The sequence below is a fragment of the Phalacrocorax carbo genome, chromosome 12 (assembly GCF_963921805.1).
Source record: "Phalacrocorax carbo chromosome 12, bPhaCar2.1, whole genome shotgun sequence".
Lineage (NCBI taxonomy): Eukaryota > Metazoa > Chordata > Aves > Suliformes > Phalacrocoracidae > Phalacrocorax > Phalacrocorax carbo.
In genome coordinates, this window is record NC_087524.1 from 6119528 (window position 1) to 6143375 (window position 23848).

Consider the following 23848-nt stretch of genomic DNA (forward strand, 5'->3'; position numbering starts at 1 on the left):
ATCAATGCTATTGATGTACCAGCACTCAGCCTATTTAAGTAAAAGTGCATAGTAATTCTGAAAAGGGAAAATCGTTGTGGGTATTAACATAACTGCCCTAAAAATATACATTTGGTTTTGATGGTGTTGTAAATTTAAGAAATGAAAAAGCCCCCATTTTAAAACTTGATCCTGTAAACAAGGTCTACAGCACTTTATGGTGTGGAGATCACGCTGAAATAACAAGTGCAGAGTCCCTGAAACAGAGTAATGAGAAGGCTGCTGTTTTGCAGCTAGCAGTAGCCAAAATTTCACACAATCTTCATAGCTGACTGCCCCTTGAGGCAATACTTTTTCAAAATGCACAGAAGTGCCATTTCAGCTTTACTTTATGGGATGATAGTAATGTCCAGTGCCAAATCAAATTAGGTTAATTGGAAACATTATCCCAATGGATATGACCTATGCTTTGGCTCCTATTTAAAGGTGATATCCTGCCTTTGAATCAGGTTTCAACTGCTTGTTGAACTTGGCACTTGTGTAATTACTGCCTAATTGCATTTTCTTAAGTGAAGTAGATATTTACAGTGGTCTACATCCTCTCATGATCTTCCTATTAGCTTTAGAAATTGCCCAGCCTATGAAAAAAAGCACTAAAGCATGACGCAGAGAGGGGTAGTCCTGAAATATTGTTCTAGTCACACTTGTGAACCGTGGCCAACTGCAAACACTTAAAATGTATTCAAGTAGGAGACACGGCCTAGTCAGCAAGGGAAAACAGCAGTAGGAAGGCTCCAATAATGATTTGTTGTAATTGCTTCATGACTGCTTGGTATTATATCTTGGGCACCCAGGGAGTGTTCCCCTGAAGTTTCTCAATATGAAAACAGGATGAGAAAAAAAAGAGAGAAGGGACCCATCTTTAAATGCTGTGCTTTAACAGGCAGAATTTGTACTCTTCAAGCAGCTGAGATCTCCAAGGGAGGACCTTTAGTAGGTATCCAGGATGACTTTAGGCACAGGGAATTTCTTAATTTTTAATGTGGGCAATACAGCAAAGACTGAGACGTTAAATTTACCCTCTTTCAATTTACGACTATATTCCTGTAATGAGTAGCAAGCTGGAAAAAATTACCCTGAAAACTAAATAAAGCTGTTGCAGGAGAGATCATGTATAAGATAACACAGATAAGTGTTAGAATGAAAATATTGATGAAGCAGAGCATACAGTGTATAACTAAAAGTTAAAAATTGACATCTTAAAAGGCCTGAAGTTTTATGGCCAGGCCATTTTATGTATTACAGACACACCGGTTATACATAATCATATCACCTCAGGAGCTTACAGGCTAAAAATCCAAGTATGGGATACTGGTGGCCATGCATGACTGTCCCCAGATTTCACTGAGACAAAACACTCCCCAGGTGCTCATCTGCATGGTTGCCCAGGTGCAACCACTGCAGGCTGCGGTATCTTGCTGGATTTCTCAAGTGACCAGAAACAAAAATCTTAGTAAGACTTCCCACCTACAGCAGCAATTCCATTTCTTTTGTAGTCCATCTAAAGTTGGGCTTTATCTGCTAATGTCTTGCACCAAAACTGAGGCGATTTCAACCTCATTTGAAGAGGACACAAACACTGATATAGACGGTGGCAAATGTGCAAAACTGGTGATCTGAGCACTCTAGCTACAAACAGCATACAGGTACTGGCAATGTAGGTACATGGAACCATAAAATAAGATCTTACCAAACTTAATCTAGTTAGGATTCTGCCTAGGGAAATAAACTATTTAGATTCATTGTGGGATATGCTATGTAATGCCCCAAATCTCTAAGAGCAAGAAGGAAAATGAAGCAAAATATGAGAAGCACTGATGAAGTAGCTACAAGAGTTTTGTAGAGAATGGGAAGAATGTCAGTGCTTAATAAAAGCTTGAAGTCATCAATTAATGGTCAATGATCAATGATATTGAAAGTATTTTTAGCATTAAAAGCAGAAAAATTAACTGAAGGTAGGCATAGTTTCATCAAAAAGAGTGAGATGATAAGCAGTTATGCATAAACATTCAACAGCTGTTTTGAGTCTATATTGGAAATAGCAAGCATCAGTGCCTTGTCACGTTGGGGTAAAATTAAGAAAAAATTACTATCTGTTTTAAACACGGATGTGAGAGAGCACCTGCTAAAATTAAGCATTTTCAAATGAGCAGGCTTGGAAACTAGTAATCCAAGACAATGAGCTACGTAAGGAGATTTCTCATATTAGTTTATAATAAATTTTCAAAATCAGGAAAAAAAAAAAAAAAGTGAAAGAATGGCAAGGCAAGCCAAATATTTATCATTAAAAAGGTTGTCTCAGTGACCCATAAAACAGCCTGTGACTGACTCCCAGTAAATAAAGGGGTCATTGATTTGGAACTATCATCAACAAAAACCTGGTGGCTGAAAATATAATTATACCTATCAGTGCCTCTTCATGGAAATCATATCTTAAGTGTATTTGTTATGCTTCTTTTGTCAGAATTATAGCTCTGAGTGAAAAAAAAAGTAATTTTGTTGCTGTAAAGTATTCTCTAAGGTGTTTAACATATTATCATGTAAAGTTACCACACTTGCACTTCATAAAAGAAATAATCAAAACCTGATGTTTAACATGGAGATATTATTCCACTGTCACCTGTGTTCATAAGAGGCCTGACCTGGAGACCATTGTAGTTAACCATTAACAGCCATAAAATAAAACCACTTCTATGCAGTCTCAGTTCAATACTGAAGTTTAAAAAAAAAAACCACAAAACTAATATGATCCTTTACCATATGTTGAGGGGTATGTTACCTAGAGGTCAGGAGGCATTCCTGACCATGTTTTTTTATGATGAGACTAGTATAAGAATTCCTAGTCCAGAGGAAGGAGAATGTGTAAACATTTGAGGGACTTCAAAGAAGAGACAAAAACTTCATGCAAGGACCTAAAGAAACCCTGATGATGGAAATTCTGAGAATCTGAGTCTATTCACCTCATCAGTGAGAAATCTGAGAAGTGGGTTTGATCAATGTGTAGGTTTAAAGAAATGTAAAAGGAGCTATGAATAGACATGTGACAGTTATAGTCTTGTTGATCTTGAAGATGAAAACTAATGAGCTTATCTAGACAGTATGTGAGGTTAGGAAGTTCAGCTTAGTAGTTTTTCTTCTAGTAATAACAATTAAACATCTGAAAGACTATGAAGAAAGTGGTTTATGTGCTATTGTTGCTAACCTTTATAACAAAGTTAAATTTCTTTTGCAAAGGCAAATCTCAGAAATCTCTACTTTCTGTGAAATCAGGAGCTCAGAGGACATAGTCACGCTTGTCTCCTATATTTTATGACTCTATAAAAGCTAAATTAAGACTGAGTGTACCAGGATGTAGACACACATCTAAGTGTGTTCATCATGTAGGATCACTCTCAGAAAGCAGAATTTTTTTGCCAGCTGAGCCCTCCTGCTAGAGGTGGCTTCAGCGACACTGAGCATTGTTATATTATTACACATCAAGCTCCATTTCTATTCTGAAGACTCAAGGATGACTGAATGAAGTGGCGTGATGGATGGTATCTGCTTTATTTCTTTGTTACTGTGTATTTGAGGTTTTGTATTCTTTAAAAAAAGGATGTGCTGGGCAGCAGAGAGAGGGGTGGTGCTCTTTGTCTTGTCCCAGGTGCTGTGCTTTGGGTGATGAGAGGTTTTCTGGCTGGTAAGGGGAGATTGCACTTTACCTGAGGGCAGCTGAACATGCAGAGCTCTAAGAAGCTTTGGGAGTGCAGGGTAAGCCTCAGATGCCCAGAAAACCAGTAGCCTTGGAAGCTGCCTAGAAATGCAAAGAACAGGCACAAAGGCTGGCCTGAGGAATGACAGAAAGATGCTTTTCTTAACGGCCTAGAGGGAATAGCGCAGAGTTTATTGCAACCCTGGGAGCCATTGAAAGGTTGCTGGCTACAGAGCAAGGGTGGAAGAAAGCGCTGCCTCTTTCCACTCAGCCCTTCCTACAGCGCCGGATTAGAAGGAATTAATTTACAACACTCTATTGCTTCCATTTTTATCACTCTGAATGGTCTTTATTTTAAAAATAAAATCTTGGTTGTGCTTTGGTAAAATGTGGCTCTTGAGGATCAATACTTTTTTGGTGCACACTCTTCAAACAGAAGGTGTAGGCAGGGCCATTCCGTGTCTCTGGAGACTCCAGACCTTGTCACAAGGAAATCTCACACAACAGACACAGTACAAATGCTGTTTGGAATGTGTCAGCAAGACTCTGCTCTGGACTAATCTGTTTTTCTAGATGTCTGCCATGTGGGAAAGCATCAATCCCTACTCAGAAATTTCTGTTGACATAAACTACAAAAGGCTTAGGAAGAAAGGGTGGAGGGGAAGAATTGCAAATATTGTCTCCTTAGTACAGGGCAGGACATCGCCACTATCAGATGACTACCACTGCAGATTTCCCTCAAAGGATATGGTAATATTTTTCCAACAGTTGCAGTCATTTCTGTTCTCTGCTTAGCTCGGATTTGCCCCTGCACAGCTCTGTGTTTACTGAAACTGCATTTTACATGAATTTTTTAAAGCAACTGTCTATAAACTCTGGAATTACAGTAAAAGCAGTCTAGCAATTCAATGTAAGCAATGTCTTCTCTTTAGGGCTTACTCCTATATTGTGATATCATTGAATCAACATTTGTAAAAGAACAGATACCAAGCATAAAAGTTGATGCCATGGATCATTTTCAGAAGTGTTTTGCAATTTTAAAATTATATCAGCCAAGAGCAGACAACAGCAGTTACAACACATCAAAAAAAGGTGATATGGCAGAAGTCAAAGACTGGAAGGCAATCCGTGTAGATCTGGTCATAACCCCCTTTGAGCAATACCCATATGCTCTGTTGGGCTGGACAGGCTCCAGGGTAAGTAACCACAGCAGTCTGTTTTCTTAACATTGCTAACCTATTTTTGCTGTTGCAGGACCATTCAGAGTTCATGGATTTTTAAAAAAGATGTTCTTTTTCTCCACATGTCACATTTCATGCTGTCATCAACCCGGGATCATAGGTTGGAGCTGATGAACTCATCACTGACATTTATGGATGTCCCTCTAGAGGAGTTAACATCTATTTTCCTCAAAGCTTAGTGTTTAGGTTCATGGACTGAAGAGCTAGTTTTTCAGTCGGTTGTGTTGTCTTTTTACATCATATTAGTGTTAACAAGCAATTTAAATGGTTACGGAGTCAAAAGATGGTTTGGAAAGTGTCACAGGATTTTACAGGAAATTAAACATTTGAGGAGGAGGTGTTCTGAATTGGAACCTAATTTGTTTCATAAGAAACTGAAAACAATTTGACATCTTTCTTTTTGATTAGATAAAATGCTTTCTTCCAGTTGTATTTTAACTGAGTGTTTTGAACTGTAACAAATGGAAAAAAATTAAAATTTACAAATTAGTTTTGAACTACAATAAAATATGTCTTGATTTATATTTTAATAAGTTAAGAAAACTTGAAATGTTAGCTACTTTCACAATACACACTGCAGTCAGTGGGTTTAATATAAAATAGTACAATAATTTCAAAATTAAAAATTCTATCTAAATGCAAACTCAAAACTCAAATGATTAATCTCTTTCCAGACAGCATTATTTTTCAATCTGTTCTACATGCTTGCCTTCTGATGTTCATTTTCTTAGGGAGTGATTACATGGTGTAATGGAGAACTCCGGAGTCTGCTCTGAATGATCTTTTTGATGTGCTAGAAGCAGTACAAGTACATTGCCACTCTGTTCTGCTCAGGTTAATTGGAAGCAGGATGTTTTAGACCAGGCAAAATGTTGCAATAGATGTATTCACCTGCTGAGCTGATGAGTTACTTCAGTCACTTTTCTGTTTTGAGATAATAAAATGTATTTGTTTGGACCTTGGATTAAGTCCTGCAGACTTTGGTGTCCTTATCCTGGGAGCGTTTGGCTACTTAAAAGCCCTTCTCTCAACCCTGCAGGTGGTGTCTACACTAAAAATGCACTTGTTGTGGCCACTTGGTTGAGTAGGCAATGACTCCATCTTTCTCTGCCTCACTCAGCTCTCACTCCCTGTTGAGATAATTCACCTGCAGACTCTGGGAGCCCACCATAGGCTGTGCATAACCTTATTTTCTTGTACAGTACCCAACTATTCTCAGACTAACCAAGTGAAATGATGGACCATTGCCTATCAAAACATTGTCCCATCAGATGATCCATTTTTTTCAGCCTATTGTCTTATAACAGAGGTATTTTTAAAGTTTGTTTATTATTTGGTTTGATGTTGGAGCTCTTACGCGAGGGATAATTTGCCAGCATTGCTCATACTTGCTATATCTTTTACAGCAATTTGGACGTGATTTGCGGAGGTATGCTACTCATGAAAGGAAGATGATATTGGATAACCATGCCTTATATGACAGGAAAAAGGTATTGTTTTTTTCAGTTTATTTTTGATATTCAAGTATTTAGAATATTTTAGCTTAATTCTCTATTTGTTATGTGGTAAACCAGTCCCACCTTCACAAGATTTAATTTCACTGACAGAACCTGATCAAATCTGAATAAGTAAATCCAGAAATCTTTTTTTGGCATTGCTGAGGTAATTTCTGAAGTTTAACAATAAACGTACATTAGACAAGGGTATTTAGAAGGAATTGTGCAGCCTTCACAAAACAGAATAACTCACCTGCAAGTATTTTGAGAAAACTATTTTACTGTCCCATTTCAGAATGAAAGGTCATTTCTGTGTCATAGGCACAATTTGAACAGGGATTGTGCTGACATTTCAAAGGAAGAAAGGATATCGAGTGGTACAGGCTCAACTAGAAGGCCTGACGAAGTTTTTCTAGGGTGTGATATGAAGTGGAAAGCAGGGATCATCCTGCTTTTAAAGCCCTGCATTCAGAAGTCTGTGTGGAGTTCTGTTTAGTCAGGCTTGCTAGTCATGGTAGTAATTGGTCGTATTTCTGGTCTAAATGCTCTTGGCTGCAGTTATACTGATCTCTGCATTTATCTGGCTTAATGTCTGTATTTATATTAGGCCATTTTAATAATAGGCAAAAATCAATGTTGAAGATGTTTATTGATGTCATTATAGGGGAAGGCAAAAGTACCATGTCAAGATTTTACATTTATCTTTCCTATATATTCATTATGGAATGGAGACTGCTTTTAGCATCTCTGCTTACATGCAGCATTGTCTCATTGTGAGATGCAGCAGTCACCTAAGCCCTCACTCCATTTCAGCTGTCTCCATATGTGCTTGTCAGGCTCAGATGCTATAACATCCTCAGTTCACATAGAAACCTGGGGAAAAAATCAGACTAATGATCCATTTAGTCAAATAGCCTGTCTCCAACAATTGTCAATACTAGAAGCTTCAGAGGAAAATATAAAATTGCATAACAGATAAATATTCTATCAAATGTCTAAAGGGGGACGTTTCTTCATTAACTCAGGGTTGATGCCAGAGTCTTCCTGCCTGTCTTGTGTATTTTGAAAGCATTCAAAATATAAACTCTTTGCCTCAGCATAATACAGCAAATATTATTATCTGCAAGTTAATACGTGCTCTGCTAAATAGCTTTTTGGGTGTCAAAGATAAATACACTAGGGAAATACAAAGAATTTAAGAAATGCCACTGTTATATCTTGTGCGCAGAAAAATTTGCCTGCATGGTGTACAAGTATCTATCATTAAATTTGCTTCTTTTACCCAGAACCCTGATGCATTCAGTGGTGCAAATTGGACACTGTTCAGTGATGAACAGCATCAGTCAGTACTATTTTTTCTTGATTGTGTTTAGGCTTTATATCTGACGTACCATTCAAATCCTTCTGGGAAAGAAATGTGAGTTTCCATGTGAATTTCACCAGACTAGCCAGGATTTTTCACAGATAAATTATGAGTTTATCTTCACAGTGCTCTCTGGGAAGAAAGATGCTCTGTCTTCCCAAATCTTCAGGTAAAGAACTGAGGCAGATAAAGATTTAAGGCCCTAAAAATCCATTGCAATTTGGCCTGAATTTTCTCCTGTTGAATATCTGCCTCAGGACTTTGAAAAATACATAGAATTGTGTATATCCATGACAAGTTTCCCAAAGCCATCAGCTGTGGCTGTAGCTGAATTTCCAGACCTTCTACATGTCAATTTACATTTCCTCACTGCATTGCCCAAAAAAAAGAAAAGGAGTTAGTGGGAGGACTGAGAAGCAAGATGTAAAATTTTTTCCTTACTACTTACTATGATGCAGAAATTCTATGACAAGGGCAAGGAAAAAAACCCCAGGCCTTCAGGGCAAATTTCAACTGTCTTGACCATGAAGTTCTAAATCTAGGACTTCCATATTTCAAATGAATTACATGAATGGATCAAATGTCCCTTTCCACTGGGGACCCTGCTTGCTTTCAAGTGTTCCCACCCCCTCCCTAATAATATCTAAGTCTCTCTTTTCTCATTGAATCCCAGACACATTCAGTTTACTTCCAAATTTTATTTTCTGCTGCAAAACACAGAAGTACTACAGATTCTAGACTAGAAGTCATGATGGTCTGTTGACACAGCAGAATAGTGTTCTTGTCTCTCCTGCATTCTCAGAAATAGCTAAATTACATTAGCTGAAATTTTCCACAAAGAAAATTCTAAGGCAGATATACTATATGAAAAATTTCAGACCAGGCAGCACTGAAGTTATAATCTACTTAAAACAGGATCTTTTATCAAGTAGCGCCATTCTAACAAGAAGCAGGGAAGGGACACACACAGAGTGTGCCCCCCCGCCCCTTCTAAGTACTCTACTATTAATTTATAATCTAGTGTGTTAAATTCAAAGAATTTTTTTCCTATTTTTACCTTTGGAGTTTAGTATTAAGTTATTCCCATAAAGAACATTTTGAACAAAAAGCCTTCCACACTGCTGCCCAGTGTGTAATAAAGCCAAGAGGGTGCGTAATACAGCAATGGTGTCCGTAACTGTGAACTTGAGATGATGACACATAGTGGAAGAGGAGGAGTTTGCAGTAAGTTGTGTGACTGCCAAGGTTGATTAATTTTTAGGATCATCAGGTAAGTAAGCTTAAAATCAGTGATGAAAAGTATTAGTAACGTTAGTCCTGTTTCAGGGAACAGATACCCAAATCGTGAAATGTTTAGGGGTTTTTTTCTTAATTATGAAGACTAGACAATCTTCTTTACTGTAATTATAATGGAAAAAAACATTTGACTGGGGAGGAACACTAAAAATATGGATGTTTTAACTAGACCATCTCTTAAATTTGGATTGGAACATGAACATACGAATTTCATAAGGACATTTTTCTTTGTGGTGGGAAATCTTCCTTTCTCAAAGCTAAAAACAATCAGGAAGCAGATATCCTTGTGCAAGTTGCTCAACACAAGTTTAATTAAGGTTAATTAGGCACCGTAGGTAAAAACCGAATCACATCTTTTCTGTATTTCTCTCCTTGTTTGCTGAAGAGAGGTTTCCTGATCTCACTGGCTCTGTCCAGGCAGACAAACTTCCATGCATGACTCTAGCAGTCACTAGGATATAATTCAGGAGCTGGGCCAAATCCTTCCTGCTTCTTTCTTCTACTTTTATTGCAAAAGGGATAGAAAGGTCAGGGAGAGTCAAACTAATTCTCAATCCTAATGAAGACTGAATCCTTTCTTTGAAAACACTTGCCTCTCATCATTTAAAATTTTGCAAGCTGGTATAAGAAGTTAATAAACCGTGGTATAGCAAATATACTTTGATTTTTTTTTTTTTGTAATAGTGCTTGTAAAAGAGTGTCTTTCATTATAAAAGACAACAGTTTCCTGGTTTGCTCTACGTTTCAATATATAATTTAGTATACTTTAGTCTTCTATATTAATATTTATCAACCCTTCGGCGCGGAAGCCCACTGTGGCCCACTGCCTGAAATGTGATGCATGTCAGAGAATCCCAGATTCCAGCGTTCAAGAGGTTTAATCAGGAGAGAGTCCTGGTTACTTTAACGTATTTCCAAAGGGATTCTGACAGGAATAGGGAGCATTAACACAGAAGTTAGGAATCAATTACATAGCTTTGTGGAGGGGAACAAAAGGAACAGATATTTCCTCCAGGGACTCATTACAAAGTTATACTGTGAAATTATTCCTCAGCCTTGATTTTTTTTTTTCCTACTCTGAATATTTTTCATATATTTGTGGGTTTTGGAAGACAGTGTGCAACTATCAAACTAATGATTTTTTTTCAGTTTTGTAATAAAAAGGGCATTTTATAGCTCTTTGGCAAGAAAATTGTGACAACAAAAATTGAAAATTTACTACCAATTATCTGTCAGCCTCTTTTTCATAAAAAAGACGAGTGCACATCCAAATCTGTGCCTCTTTAGAACTGTGTCCTGAAGCTATGGAAATCAGGACTTTTACATACCAACTTGAAGTATGCAGTTTCTGTGATTTACACCAGCTGGAGATCAAACCTTGCAATGATTCCTACACTTACGGAATGAAGGAGTTTGTTGATCAGCCATCTGGAAGAAAGATAAATTTTATGTTCCCCGTGTCTTATTATCATTGCTGTTGCACTGGTTACAAATGGCACAACACATTTATGAACCAGGCCAGTAAAATTCTGACTGTAAAACTTTCCTGATTCATGAATGAAAAATATGCTCTGTAAGTAAAGTAGAAGTGCTTTTGCAAAAAAGAATTTCATTTTTCTGTGTAAACCATAAGTCAGGTCAGCTGAGCAATGGGCTCTTCCTTAGAAAGACTAAGGTCTTTAAGCTGGAAGTTACGGCATCACTAGTTGTTTTTACACCACTCCATGTTAGATTGGGGGTCATTTGTCCCTTAACCCACTTTAAAGAATTTTTGGTTACAACATGCATTGTGTCTACACTTAATCAGGAGCTAATAAGAGTGCAAGCACTGACCTCTGTTATGTATTTATGTAACGTGGTCATCAGCTCACTGTCTGAACTGCAGCTTTTAGTCTGCAGAGATTTGAAGGACACTTTCTTTGCAATGATTAAAATTTTGTGATGTACTAGGACAGTCATTAGCAAGTTTTGACAACATCCTGACAGCTTTTTATCTGGGTGAAATGGAGAGAAATCTAGTGGACCTAACTAAAGAAGGTGCAGCCCTAAACCCTGTTTTATTTTTAAACACCTGTCTTTAAGCTGAATAACTATCATCTGCTTGCATGAGAATGCAATAAATGTGTGATTTACTTTCACTTTAATGTTTTATTATTTTTAAAGTGTTGTTTTTTTTTTTAAGTGGCTGGCAATACCGCAGGCTTTCTATTCTTAAAGAAGTAGCTGTCCTTGAAGTATGAGTGCTTCTCCCCTTTTACAGTGTCAGCATCCTGGAATAAGATTCAGGAACCACAGAGGTTGTTGGTTGCTCCTTTATTAAACCCTGGTGCTCTTAGCTAGAGTATCATTGTCATGCAGAAGGGCGCTGGAGAGAGTGTCTGAAGCTGAACTCTATGATATTGGATTTTTTCACTCTTCATCAAGAGGGTGAGTAAAACTTAATGTGGAATGACTGTTCTCCCATGACATGGCTCTCAGACTCAAGTGTGCACTTTTCTTCAGTAAGCATATTACTTAAGGAAAAACTTCCTCATACTCCAGAATATAAAATCGTACAGTCCAGTCGGCTTATAATCTTAGCATCATCTTTAACTTTGAAGTTTGCTCCACCATAAATATAATGTCTAATTATCTGTCATGCCTTTACATTGACTCTATGATTAATCTCATCCAAGTCTCAATTTCTTCTTAATTTGACATTGTTTCATTCTGTTTTGTAGACTCCAATGTTGCTGCCTGCTCTCTCCTGGATACTATTAATACCACTTCAGAATCCAGGGAATGACTGTAAAATATGTGGCTACAACTTAGTGGTGTAAAATGTCAGTTTCAGAAGTTACTTTCCTTACCCCAGTATCAAAAAGTTCTAATGGGCCATTGTGAGTTACTCTGGAAGACATAAGCTATGTCTTTCTGCTGAAATTAAAATTAACCAGTTTTAAATATAGCTTAGATTCCAGACTGTAACCAATAAAATGAAATCCAAGGTCCAAAAAATTCATCATCAAGAAAAGCTGTGTTTTTAATTTAAGCTGATTTTGGTTTAGCTTTTGTTATTCTGACACTTGCTGGTAGCTGCTCTTTGGCATTGCTGCAAAACCTTTTTGTTGCTTGTTACTCTTAAAATTCCACAAGAACATAAATATGTGGATTCCTTTTTTTTTTTTTTTTCTTCTGGCTCTGTGTCCCTGGACGTTATCTGAGGTTGAGGCTTGCTGTTCATAAATACCAAGCTGTTGTGATCCTGTTCTTCCTCATGGCTCATCCATTTGAAGATCCAGTTCAGATACCCAATCTTTGTTGGGTATCTGCAGCTGTAGATTTGCTGCAGTCTGGCTGGTTGAAGCTCCCTCTGGTTTTATAGGTAGTCACTGGATATAGAAACGTCCTTCTTCAGCTTCCAAAAAACCTGACATACATGGCTGTTAAGACACTGTGCCTATCACTGGTATCTGAAGCGTAAACATTGAAGACTGTGAAGGCAGTTTCCTGACAGACTTTCATTTCCTTTGAGGAAACACAGCCTAGAGGAAAGGTTGAATGAGCAGGCTGAAAATAATGTGATGTTTTACCAGTTTGATTCTTCAGGGCTGTGTACTGTCCAAGCTCTGAACTTGGAAATGTCTTAAATGCACAGCCAAATCACTCTGAAATTTACGTGTAAGATTTTGCACATAGTGCTGGTATTTTGGCTCAACAGAGAAAACAATCACGAACCGCTGTTAACGTGTGGAAGTCATTTGTGTGCAGACTGGAAGTAACATCTGGAGATGACCTACTCTGTTAGTGCCTTTTCTCACTCTGCAGTAGGTCTGTTCTTGCCTAGTACACATGTCTTTTCTTGTATCACTTTGTAACAGGGCATCATGTCAGGCTGGTAGACTGATGTGATTACAGTCAGCCAAAGGAACATGTACCTGTTCACACATGTGACATTGGAGGGTATATTCAAACAATTTTTAGGTTTTCCTGTTCTCTGAATGTTTTCTGATCCCTCTTTTAATCCTGATTTGGCTTCTGAAAAGGTAATATGAGAAGGAAGAAAGCATCTTGATATTGGGAATGAAGTGATAATGTGTGAGCTGAAGAGATCACATATATTGTTTTAATATGGCCTGAGGAAGCAGGATGGTCCAGAGATTTCACTATTAGCTTGTAACTTGGATCCCACTGTAGCCAAATTTTCTCTGTAGTTTTAAGCAAGTCATTTAACCTTCATTGATCTCACTTCCCAACAGTAAAACCTAATTCCCCAGTGCAAAGGTACAATAAGGATAAGTAGCTAACCACTGTGGCAAAAATTAGTTCAGTTTAATGAAGGATTTAGCTCACTTAGCATTTTGCTTTTCCCTAAAACTAGGAGAAAGAATAAATGTTTAATGAAGAATTTTGATCATTCAAAAGTTGCTTGTTCTCTTAATCAGAGGGAAAGTCAAAATGTTGACATTTTCTGCAAAGGGAAATGCTTTTTGAATCTCAGCTTTGGAGACAGCCTACAGATCAGACTGTTCCAAACCTCCAAAGCTCAGACAGCTCTTGGGGCTGCAAGCTCTGAGGCACTCAGGTTTGCTGGCTGCTCCAGGCTCGTGGAGCCGGTAAGCTCTGGGGACCCTGACTCTGATGTAATTAAAATTACTTGTTTGAACTCAGGGTCCCAGTAGCCTGTCAAGCAGGTTGTTGAGAACATGGGCAAGCTGGCAGGACCTCAGATAGGCTCAAATTCAGCGTTTGGCTGAATCACATTTGCTGTTCACAAGGCAATGAAATACTATGTTTGCATGACTATACATGTGTTAAGTAGAAATATTGTTCCCTTGAACTGTCTTTTCTCTGGGAATCCTAGGAAGTTGCATTCCAGAGATTCTCAGCCAGCAGCATCCATATGTTGTGTTTCTCTGTAGAGCTTGGTGTGAGGATGCCCTGAACTTAAGAACAGAAGATGTTTCTGAAAGATCTACTCTGCTATGCGAAGCCCAGCCCTACCACTTATACCATGGATAAATTTGAGTTTTTAAAATGCAGGATTTATCAACCTTTTTCTACTATTACTTCCTAACTAAACTCTGTTATCTGAATTAATTTAAAACTAGTACCATTACCAAATACTTCAGAACCCATATTGTCAGAAATTAAGCTGCTTTTTGGTTGTTTTTACATCTTGGTAACTGTTTGGAAACTATTCCTTGTAGCTACAGTAAAGAAGGATGTTTAAAACTTCCCCACTGTACTTCATGCAGTTTCATCTGTGGTGGAATTCCCTATTGCTTTTTCCTCTCATTCAAGATATATTCACTCGTCTTGATGCCATTTGCTGTTCATCAGTTACTCAGAGCCAAAGAGCCTGGCAGAAGTCTGCTGTATTCAGCGTCTGAGCTGTAATAATTTCTCATTTCATAGAAGACTCTACATAAAACAGGAACTCGTTTCAACTGCTCTGTGCCACAAGTTCTGCATGATGTATTTCCTCAAATCATTATCTTTTGAGTACATAAGCGACTATGTGCGAATTAGGCTGACTGAGAGGTGGGATGGGCTAGATGCATTAAGCTGCTGAAGGTACTTTTATCTGTTTCTGTTTTGTGGTGGGAGATTTCTAGGGATGGCATGTGGAACAGCTCCATGGCTGGATTGTGGCCATGTAGAAAGTGTCTCTCCTGCACCTTTATCACACCACTACCCAGTGGAGATCGTCAAGCTGATTGTGGGATCCAAGGGTAGGATTTGTCTTGTAGACTTAGATTTTTATCCAATTAAATTTTAAATTAGATTTTTGTCCAATTATTACTTTATGTAGTTCAAGGCAGGAAAATTAAGTGCTGTAAATAAGTAGCACTACTTTTTTTGTAAAAGAATGGCAGGGTTTCCTAGGGTATACTAGATTGATTAAATTATTAGCATATGAATGGTCTTGCACTAACATTGTAGGTTTTGGGGTTTTGTAAGAGGAGGGTCACAAGCTCAGTGTTATTTTGAAGTCATTGGAACAGAAAGCAGTTATTAGTTTTATGTCCTATGAAAATTTAAGGTGGGAAATAGCTGCCTTAATGTTTTCTATTGTTAAACAAATATTGGAAAAAGTATGACACTCTCTGCAGAAGACTGTATATGATTGATGACAATTTTGCATTTAAAAACCATTGTGTGAATTTGAATGGCATTAAATGTTATTTAGTTGTTGAATAGCATGAGAGGCGGTTTATATAACTGCTCTGAATAGTAAATTCACAAGATGCTCTGAAAACTTCATAATGGCACCCAGCTTTGCAAAACATTAAGTACTGTACAGTTGCAATGAAAATAGTAAAACCCTATGCTCCCAACTTCTTTTTAAGAGAATATTTAGTTTTCCTTGGGAAAGCAATATAACCATGAAAGGAGAAATTTATCCTGGATTTCCTCCACACTGTGAAGATCACTATTGCACAGCCTTTAATCACTTGCCTGTAGAAACCATTTCAGGTTAGGAAAACCCTTAACTGACTCTTCAGGCAGGGCTTGCCCTGTCTGTCTTTGCAGATATCTGTAAAGCCAAATGCAGCCCAGGTAAATGACTATTATATGACTGTAATGTTTTGATGAGCTGGCTCAAGGGTGTATGTAAGTTTGCTGAGTTCTGCTACTATCCACCTTCTGCCCAAGTAGTTGCTTCACAGACAACCACAGTGTTTGCAGCAGGCAGCTCATCCAGTCATGCCTGGCAACATACTTGAACTGCTAGCCTCCCCCATGGTACTCAGATTTTTCTCTGGCTGAGTCTAAGTCCACGTTGCTGGCATGCCACTTAACCAGTAAGTTTTATTTTGAAAAAACTCTTACCTACACAGTTGCAGCACAGACTGGGATGCACCTGGCTGGAGAGCAGCTCTGTGGAAAGGGACCTGGGGGTCCTGCTGGGCAGGAAGCTCAACATGAGCGAACAGTGTCTGCTGCGGCCAAGAAGGCCAACAGGATGCTGGGTTGCATCAAAAAGGGCATCGCCAGCAGAGATAAAGAAGTCATTATCCCGCTCTACTCAGCGCTTGTCAGGCCACACCTGGAGTCCTGTGTCCAGTTCTGGTCCCCGCTGTACAAAAAGGATGTGGCCAGGCTGGAAGGGGTCCAGAGAAGGGCCACCAAGATGATCAGAGGACTGGGAAGCTGCCATACGAGGATAGGCTGGGAGGGCTGGGTTTGCTCAGCCTTGAGAAAAGGAGGCTCACAGGGGATCTCATCCCCATGTACCAGTACTTAAGGGGCAGCTACAAAGAAGATGGAGACTCCCATTTTACACAGAGTCCAATGAGAGGACAAGGGGGAATGGACGCAAATTGCTCTTGGGAGATTCCGATTGGACACGAGAGGGAAATTTTTCACAGTGAGGGCAGTCACCATTGGAATAATCCCTAGAGAAGGGGTTGACTCGGCCACGTTGGACGCCTTCAGGAGTCATCTGGACAGGGTGCTGGGCCATCTTGTCTAGGCTGGGCTCTTCCCAGAAAGGTTGGACTAGATGATCCCTGAGGTCCCTTCCAACCTGGGATTCTGTGATTCTGTGACAATGACCATGTTGGTTGGAAAAGGTATGTTTGCATAGTGGCTTGGCTTAGAGGATGGAAACATCTCTGAGGAAGCCAGACTGATTTCAGATGGCTGGGTTGTTACCTGCATTTCACAAAACTTTGTGAACAGTTCTCCTAACAAAAAGCCAGCTTTGTTTTCCAAGCATTAATTGATTCTTTTCTGTCGCTACCCAATATGTTATTTCTCAAATACTTGCATCACTGGGAAGAAGAGCTGGCTATGATTCGATACCCTCAGTTTGTTACATAAAGTTGTATGATATTCACATGTTTAACCATATATTCAATATAGTCTCAAAATCAGTTTTCTTGTGTTATCTGAGAACATTTACTCCACGCTACCTTTCACTGAAAAAGATGCCTGCAGAAGTTTACTTGCACAGTTAAAGAGCCATTTTTTACGATTCTTTAAAAGCTAGATATTACAGTCTTATTTTGGCAGATGCTGCTCTAAAACTATGAAGGTATAACAGTGAGACAGTCAGCCTTGAGAACATCTTGTTGAATTAAACATGCTGCAGCTGCAAAGTTTGCTGTAGATGTCTGCAGTAATGACTGGATTAAAACTAAAGTAAACATAAAGATCCAAAGTTTATAATATTGATTTCCAGTGTGATCAGTTGTTCACACAATCATTACTACAATTAAACACTGAGTCATTGTAAACAGATGCACATACTTTAATTTACATTCCAATTCTTCTCTCTCACTCTCAGGAAAGTGGAAATTGCATATGTGATTTGGGGGATTTGTTCTTTTTGCACCTGTTCTATTTTTAAAAATTAAGAATTAAAATAATCTACTTTTCTTACCTCTTGGTAAATTAAAAAACAATTATGCATTTTCTTCCAAAGTGTGCAATTGCCCAGTGTCCTCTTAGCAGTTTAAATGTTTCCAGTATAGCATATGATAGATAATTTTTACAAAGTATGCATGTAACTCATGTATAGATTTAGCTAAATTTAATCCCTTTGTAATAGCAAGCTGTACATCTAACAAAAAGATAAACGTACCTAATTGTTGTTTCCTTTGCTTGGTGTGTTTTTTGAACAGTTCAGTGAAACTGTATTGTTAATGAAAAGAGAGAGCTCTCAAAATGCATATGTAGGTGCAGATCCAAACTATTTTGACTATACTTTTTTATTCATTTTAATTTCTAGGGCAGTGCAGAGCCAACCATTTTGAAGTGTTTTAATTAAATTATTCAAAGAGTATGCTCGGGTAAGTTATTGAATGTGGGGCAGGTATCATACTCTCAGATTTTCTGTTAAAAGAAAAAAGAAATAGATTGAGAAGAAGCTAGGTAGAGAGGAAGGTGGAAAAGGGAAGAGCCAAGACCCAGAGAGGAAAATGGGGCATGGAGTGGGAGTGAGAATGGGAAGTCTGTGGTGGATGTACAGATTTGATAAGGAAGCGCAGGGCGGCTGGACAAAGTGGTGGGGAGTGGAAAGGGTGTATTTGATTAGCAGCTGCATTGTGGAAAAAAAATCTGGGTTGGTTGAAGAGCCTGAGCTGAAAAGAGGCACAAAATAAGAACGGCTGGGGAGAGGTACGAGTGGAAGTTTGATGGACTGAAAAATAAATTAAATTCATTAGGCTCTAAGTGGGCAACAAGAAATGGGTAGACTTCCAATTGCCCCAAATAAGTGAGTAAACCATGTTTATCTCACTTCACGCTGCATATGGCATGAGTGGAGCCTGAAGTTACATTAGAATTCTGAGGGGAGAGACCAAGGCTACAACTTAGTATAGGGAAGTATGGAAAAGGGGGAGCTAGAACAGAAACAGATTGTAAAAGCTCACCTTTCTAAGACTGACTGGTCCCGTACTGGCCTGCAACCCAAGATTGTTGTCAGTGCTGTAAGCAAATATTCGTTAGCCCTGTGGCACAGTATATCTCCTGCCTAGCGAAAGAAGTCTGTTACAGGAAAGCAGTATTTCTCTGAAGAGAAAGAAGCCTTTATGCTTATACATGGGAAAACTGAATTCAGGTTAAAATACAATCAACCACATTCTGGGACTTCTTAAATTGCAGGTCTTTGATTTTGCAGTCTCAATAATGTTCTTCTGAAGTTGTTTGTTGTTTATAATACTCCCTTACGAATGACACTCAACTGTGTTTTATAAAATTCAGGATTCTGCATTTTTCTTGTTTCATTCATATGAAGCTTTATGAAGAAAAATACAATAAGCCAACTTCACGGTATTTGACAAGCTAAAGCTACTGTAAATAACATAGACTTAAAACAGATATAGCTAAAGTGGAAAAGGAAGTAATCCCTTTAATCTTTTTAGTGACTGATAAGACACAGATTGTCAGAGAACTCAGGGGCAATATATTTTTGTTCTGGTTTTGTTTTTAGCAATGTGGTATTTAACATGTTAATTTTTTGTGTGTGGGCTGTCAGATAGGAATTTCTGAGTTCCTCTTTGCTTTGTGTGCCGAAAACTGAAAACGTATTCCTGTAGTCTGGGTAAGAATGTATCACACTCTATTTATTATGGAGTGTTGTTAATTTTAAAAATTGTAATGGGAGATTGGATGCATAACTACTCAGTGTTTTGCAACGAAGTTACCATACATCTGTTATTTGAAGCAAAGAAGTGTTCCGTTTTATGAACAGCATGGTCTTGTTTACAAACTACATTTTAGCAAATAAAGTGCTGTTCAGTTAAGGCAGCAGATAATATTAGTGTTTTTAAAATATTTTATTTTTCAAAAAGTGCCAGCTCTTCAGCACTGGTCTTTTTCTTTCTCCTTCATCAAATCTACTTGGAGTAAGTATTTTCCATGTAGAAAGCCTGAAGACATTTTGTTACTCCACGTTATGAAATAGTTAATAAGATAACTGCCTAGAATATCCTAACATTAGCCTGATTATTTTAATTTACTCAGTGAACCTACTTTTTGTTGTTCGGAAATTTAATATGAATAAACCTATAACTAGGGTTAGAGAATAGTTGTAAGAGAAATATTCAAGTATGGTATTTCTGATTAAAAGCATAGAATATGTCCAGTGGTAAAATGAAACAAGAATTTATGATTCTGGCTTCTATTACCTTCAAAAATTATTCATGCCCAGAATTATTAGAATAAATTCCACTGCACTATTTTGCATCAATACTGTTACACATGATTTTGCCTGAGGGTATTGAATCAATGGGTAATGCTTGTAACACTGCTTTTTCAATCATAGTTTGTTATAATGTCATTTCAAAGACGCATTTTTTTTCCTCTGATTTATTTATCATCTCATTTGTAGCTGGATTAGGAACAGATTAGGTTTTATTTTAAAACAGGCAGGGTGGTGTGAATATTACTACAGAAAATACCAGTTAAACATGCAAATTACATTTAGAGATAATATAATGTCAGAGGCACTTCAGGTTATTTGCTACTGAAAACCGTTCTGATACCATCAAAGTGAAAATGCACAGCGCCTACACAGTGCTGTGGAATACTGTTATTGAACTTGGTGAAATACATCTCCAGCACAGTTAGTACCTCAGCATATATGTTCAATAATTATAATGAAATTGTACCGTTGATAGTCTCATTCCTAAACATAGCATAAATATTTAGCAAAATGTCCAATTACAAGCAAAGCAAAAGTCACAAACAGCTAGTCTTGAAACAAAACCTCTGAAAAAAAAAAAAAACCAAACAAAAAAGGATTAGGAAAAACTGGGAAGGAAAACCACTGTGAAGTTGTTGTATTGTTTAGGAAAGTACTAGAAGATGGATACTCAGTTATTATAGCAATCCGCAAAGTTTAAAAAAAGTGTGTTGAACATAATGAAGATAAATACTACTCAGAGTAGAACATCCGAATGGGTAATTACTACACAGTTCCTTAGGGCTTGATTCGTCATGGTTTTTTCATCAGGCAGTGTCTTATTCTGAGAATGTTGTCTCGCTGACTAGTGGTGGGCTAAGATCCTGTCCCGCTCACACTGGCTAGCAGTACGAATATCAGGACCATGGAGAAATTTCATTTTTCCGTATTACTTTCTGACAGCATTCATACTACACACGATAACAATTCAATACAAATATTTGAAAATTCTTATATAATGTATGCATTTTTATCTGGAAATTGCTTTACTTACACTTTTTTTTTTTTCTGTATTCCCTCCCCTCCATCTCCATAAAATCATTTAGCTCGCTGTGAAAGTTACTGATTGCAGCGATCCTTGTTAGTACTTTGTCTACCCTAATGAGTCAGCTAACGATTTCAGAGAAGTAGCCACCATTTTATGGATTGATGTTACACTGTGTTCCCATGCTTTCGTTGTAGATTGGAGGCACTCAACCTGATATTGCTCAGTGTACTGCAGGAATTTATGGGTCTACAGTTGCTTTACACAATTCTGGGTCAGTAACTGGTGTAAACTGCAATGTTATTTGTTACACTGAAGCTCTGAGTAGATTTATGTTTTCCACTGAAGTTGTAGAGCATTCGTTCTTGCAAAGTTAACAGTAGCATAGAGAGGGAAGAGAAAATAGCTGGCTTCGTGGTGTTTGCAAAGTATGCCTTCACCTTGGTCGTGACAAGTCAGCAAAGAGGGAGTGGAGCTGGTTCCAATGCTGAAGGTAGGCTGCATGGCAGAACATGACAGACCTGAATGGCAGACGGAAATCCTGGTGCAGGAGCTGCACCTGTTTATCAATGGCCATAAATACATGGGTTGAAGAGGCGCACATCCAGCTGTTGAAAGAAAATAGGATCTTATTCCCTATGGGTAAACATTGATATTTCCAAATTCTTCTGCTGAAGTAAATAATTTTTGAGTATTGATGGTAGCACTGGGCTCCTGTTAGTTATTTTGGTAAAAATCTCTGTATACTACCGTGTGTACTCCTTTTTGACATATAGCATATATAAAATAAAATCACAGCTCACTGTCTTTGTTGGGGTGATGCTCAATGACTCAAATTCTACATGATAAGGGTAGAAAATAACATGGAGGGATAGATATTCAGTGAAGATTTTAAAGAACTATTCTTAAGAGGCTAGTTTTCACTCACATCTCTTGTATTATAAATCATAGTAATCAATTAATGTCTGTCTTTAGGTTAGTAAATTCAAATATAGACACAAGCATATGGAAATAACCTCAGAAAAATGCTTCTTTTGTTTGAAAACTGTTCCGTTGTACTGCTATGGACGGTTATCATGCACTTTCTCATAGGTTTCTTCAAGCCTTGTGGCTTATACCTTTCAGAGCTATTAGCTGGCCCAGTTAATGCACAAGCTCTGTCTGCAAGAAATCGCTCTAGAAAGTGATTGCTTTTGATAATGGGGAAGGTGGAAATATCTTTTTGCGAGTAAACAAGTTTTGAACAGGAAGTGATTGAAACACTTAAAGTTTGCAACATCCTTCCTCACCCTCCCTTGCAGCTGCTGTTTTTCCTGAGTAACTTTGGAGGCACCTTCCGCTCAGAAATCCATAAGATACAACAAAAACAGGTTAAGGTTTTTTATTCAGTCTGCTGCAGAGCTTTATTAAGACTCAGATAAGTTTATCTAAACTACTGCTTTTCCCCCACCTTCTCTTCCCATTGCTTTCTATTCTAGGGGCCCTTTCATTCTTGCTTTTTGGCTGGCTGGTGGTTGGAATAAATTTGTTGTGTAACTGTAAATTTGGATGGAGTAAAATGTTCTGAGTCATTTTGTTGGAGATTTTAGTCTGAATTAACATGTATCTGAACAAACGATTCAGAAATGTCTGAACTAAAATTCCACTGGAAATTTCTTTTCACTATTTTCTTCAGTTTTACCTCCCTGACTTGTTACAAGTGTTGCACTCATTCTCCGTATGAAAGTGCTGAACTGCAGAAGCTCATCAGCATGTTCAGTATTGTAAGAAGTGTTAGCTCAGGAGGCACCATTAGGAAGTCATGTCAAGTCAATCATTCAGTAACACTCCCCTCCATCCTATTTTTTTGTCTTTTGGTAGTCTGTAACTGACATCCTCCCTTTTGTCCTTCTCTCCTCCTTTACTTTTTACTTATTTTTAGAAAATTTTACTAGCATCTCCGTACTTATGATTCCAGGATAAGCCTAATTGAACTTGATGGGGATCGGGAATATAATCAACTCAAATTGCTTATTTTGGACTTGCAATAACTTAATTGTCAATAAATAGAACGTCTGACTAGTTGTGCCATGGAGTGAATTTGGATAATTTTTCATCAATCAGTCTGTATAATCTGATTATCTCTCTTCCGAGTGACCTTTCTGAGAGAAGACGTAAGTGTGTAGCTGAAACAAAACATATGTTCTCCTTGTCTGTCTTGTCTTCTCTTGGGCTTTCCTGACTCAGTTTCTTTGACAGCAGTTCTTGTACTTGTCACATCCCAGCATTCCTAGACCTCTGCATACAGTGTATTCCGTGGTTGGCCTTGGAACTCGACTTTTTGCTTGAAAAATTGGCTTTCCTTGCCAGAGGTTGACTTTTCTGTGACCTCAGTGTTTTCAAGTTTTCTTTTGGTTGTGAGCTAATGGAGATATTCAGGCTAATGAGGCAGAGCAGGCTTCCCAGGTGCAAAGCAGCAGCGAACTTGTATGATTTCATGAGGGTTGTTCACTAAGGTTCACCAGAAATTCACGCAGCGCACTGTAGTCAAATGAAAAAGCCTGTGGCATGGGACTGTCTTTAATTTTGCACTGAGAACTTACTTTTCTCCTCTTCCTGAATTTGTGTACTGTCAGTCACAGGAACTAACATTTAACTCTCAAAAAAAGGAAGCAACTGGAATTATATTGATATAAACCATTAGGTGTGTGCCTAAGGACTTTTAACTCCCAGTTGACAAAATCCATGCAGCAGAATTGGATTATTGAAGCATATAAACTTCTTCATATAAAATTGAGCCAGAAAGATGCATGCTTTTCTAATGTAATAATTTTTTTTGCAAAATTTTAACAGCTAAGATAACAACATACTGTTTGCCTTCTGGCCTCTCTGTTCCTTCTTTTTTCCTTACGTTTTAAGCACATCTCATTTCTGTTTTTAAAGAATTTTGTAGTTCAAGCCCCAAAACTCTTTTCCTTGCAATAAATGAAGATGTAACTAGCTGAAGCTTTCAAATGTCTGTTTATTTATTTTCTCCTCAGTCTTTTTTGGGTTAGAAGAAGCTGCCTGAGGCTATTTTCACA

The 23848-nt window shown here is 38.0% G+C and overlaps 1 protein-coding gene across 1 annotated transcript in view; it reads left to right on the forward strand.

Annotated features, from left to right (window-relative positions):
- The window catches only part of DNTT (DNA nucleotidylexotransferase), a 96338-nt gene that overhangs the window by 62523 nt on the left and 9967 nt on the right, over nucleotides 1–23848 (forward strand). Inside the window, exons 9-10 of the mRNA XM_064463867.1 lie at nucleotides 4663–4926; nucleotides 6378–6461. Coding sequence (XP_064319937.1) covers nucleotides 4663–4926; nucleotides 6378–6461 — 348 coding nt within the window. The remainder of the gene's footprint in view (nucleotides 1–4662; nucleotides 4927–6377; nucleotides 6462–23848) is intronic.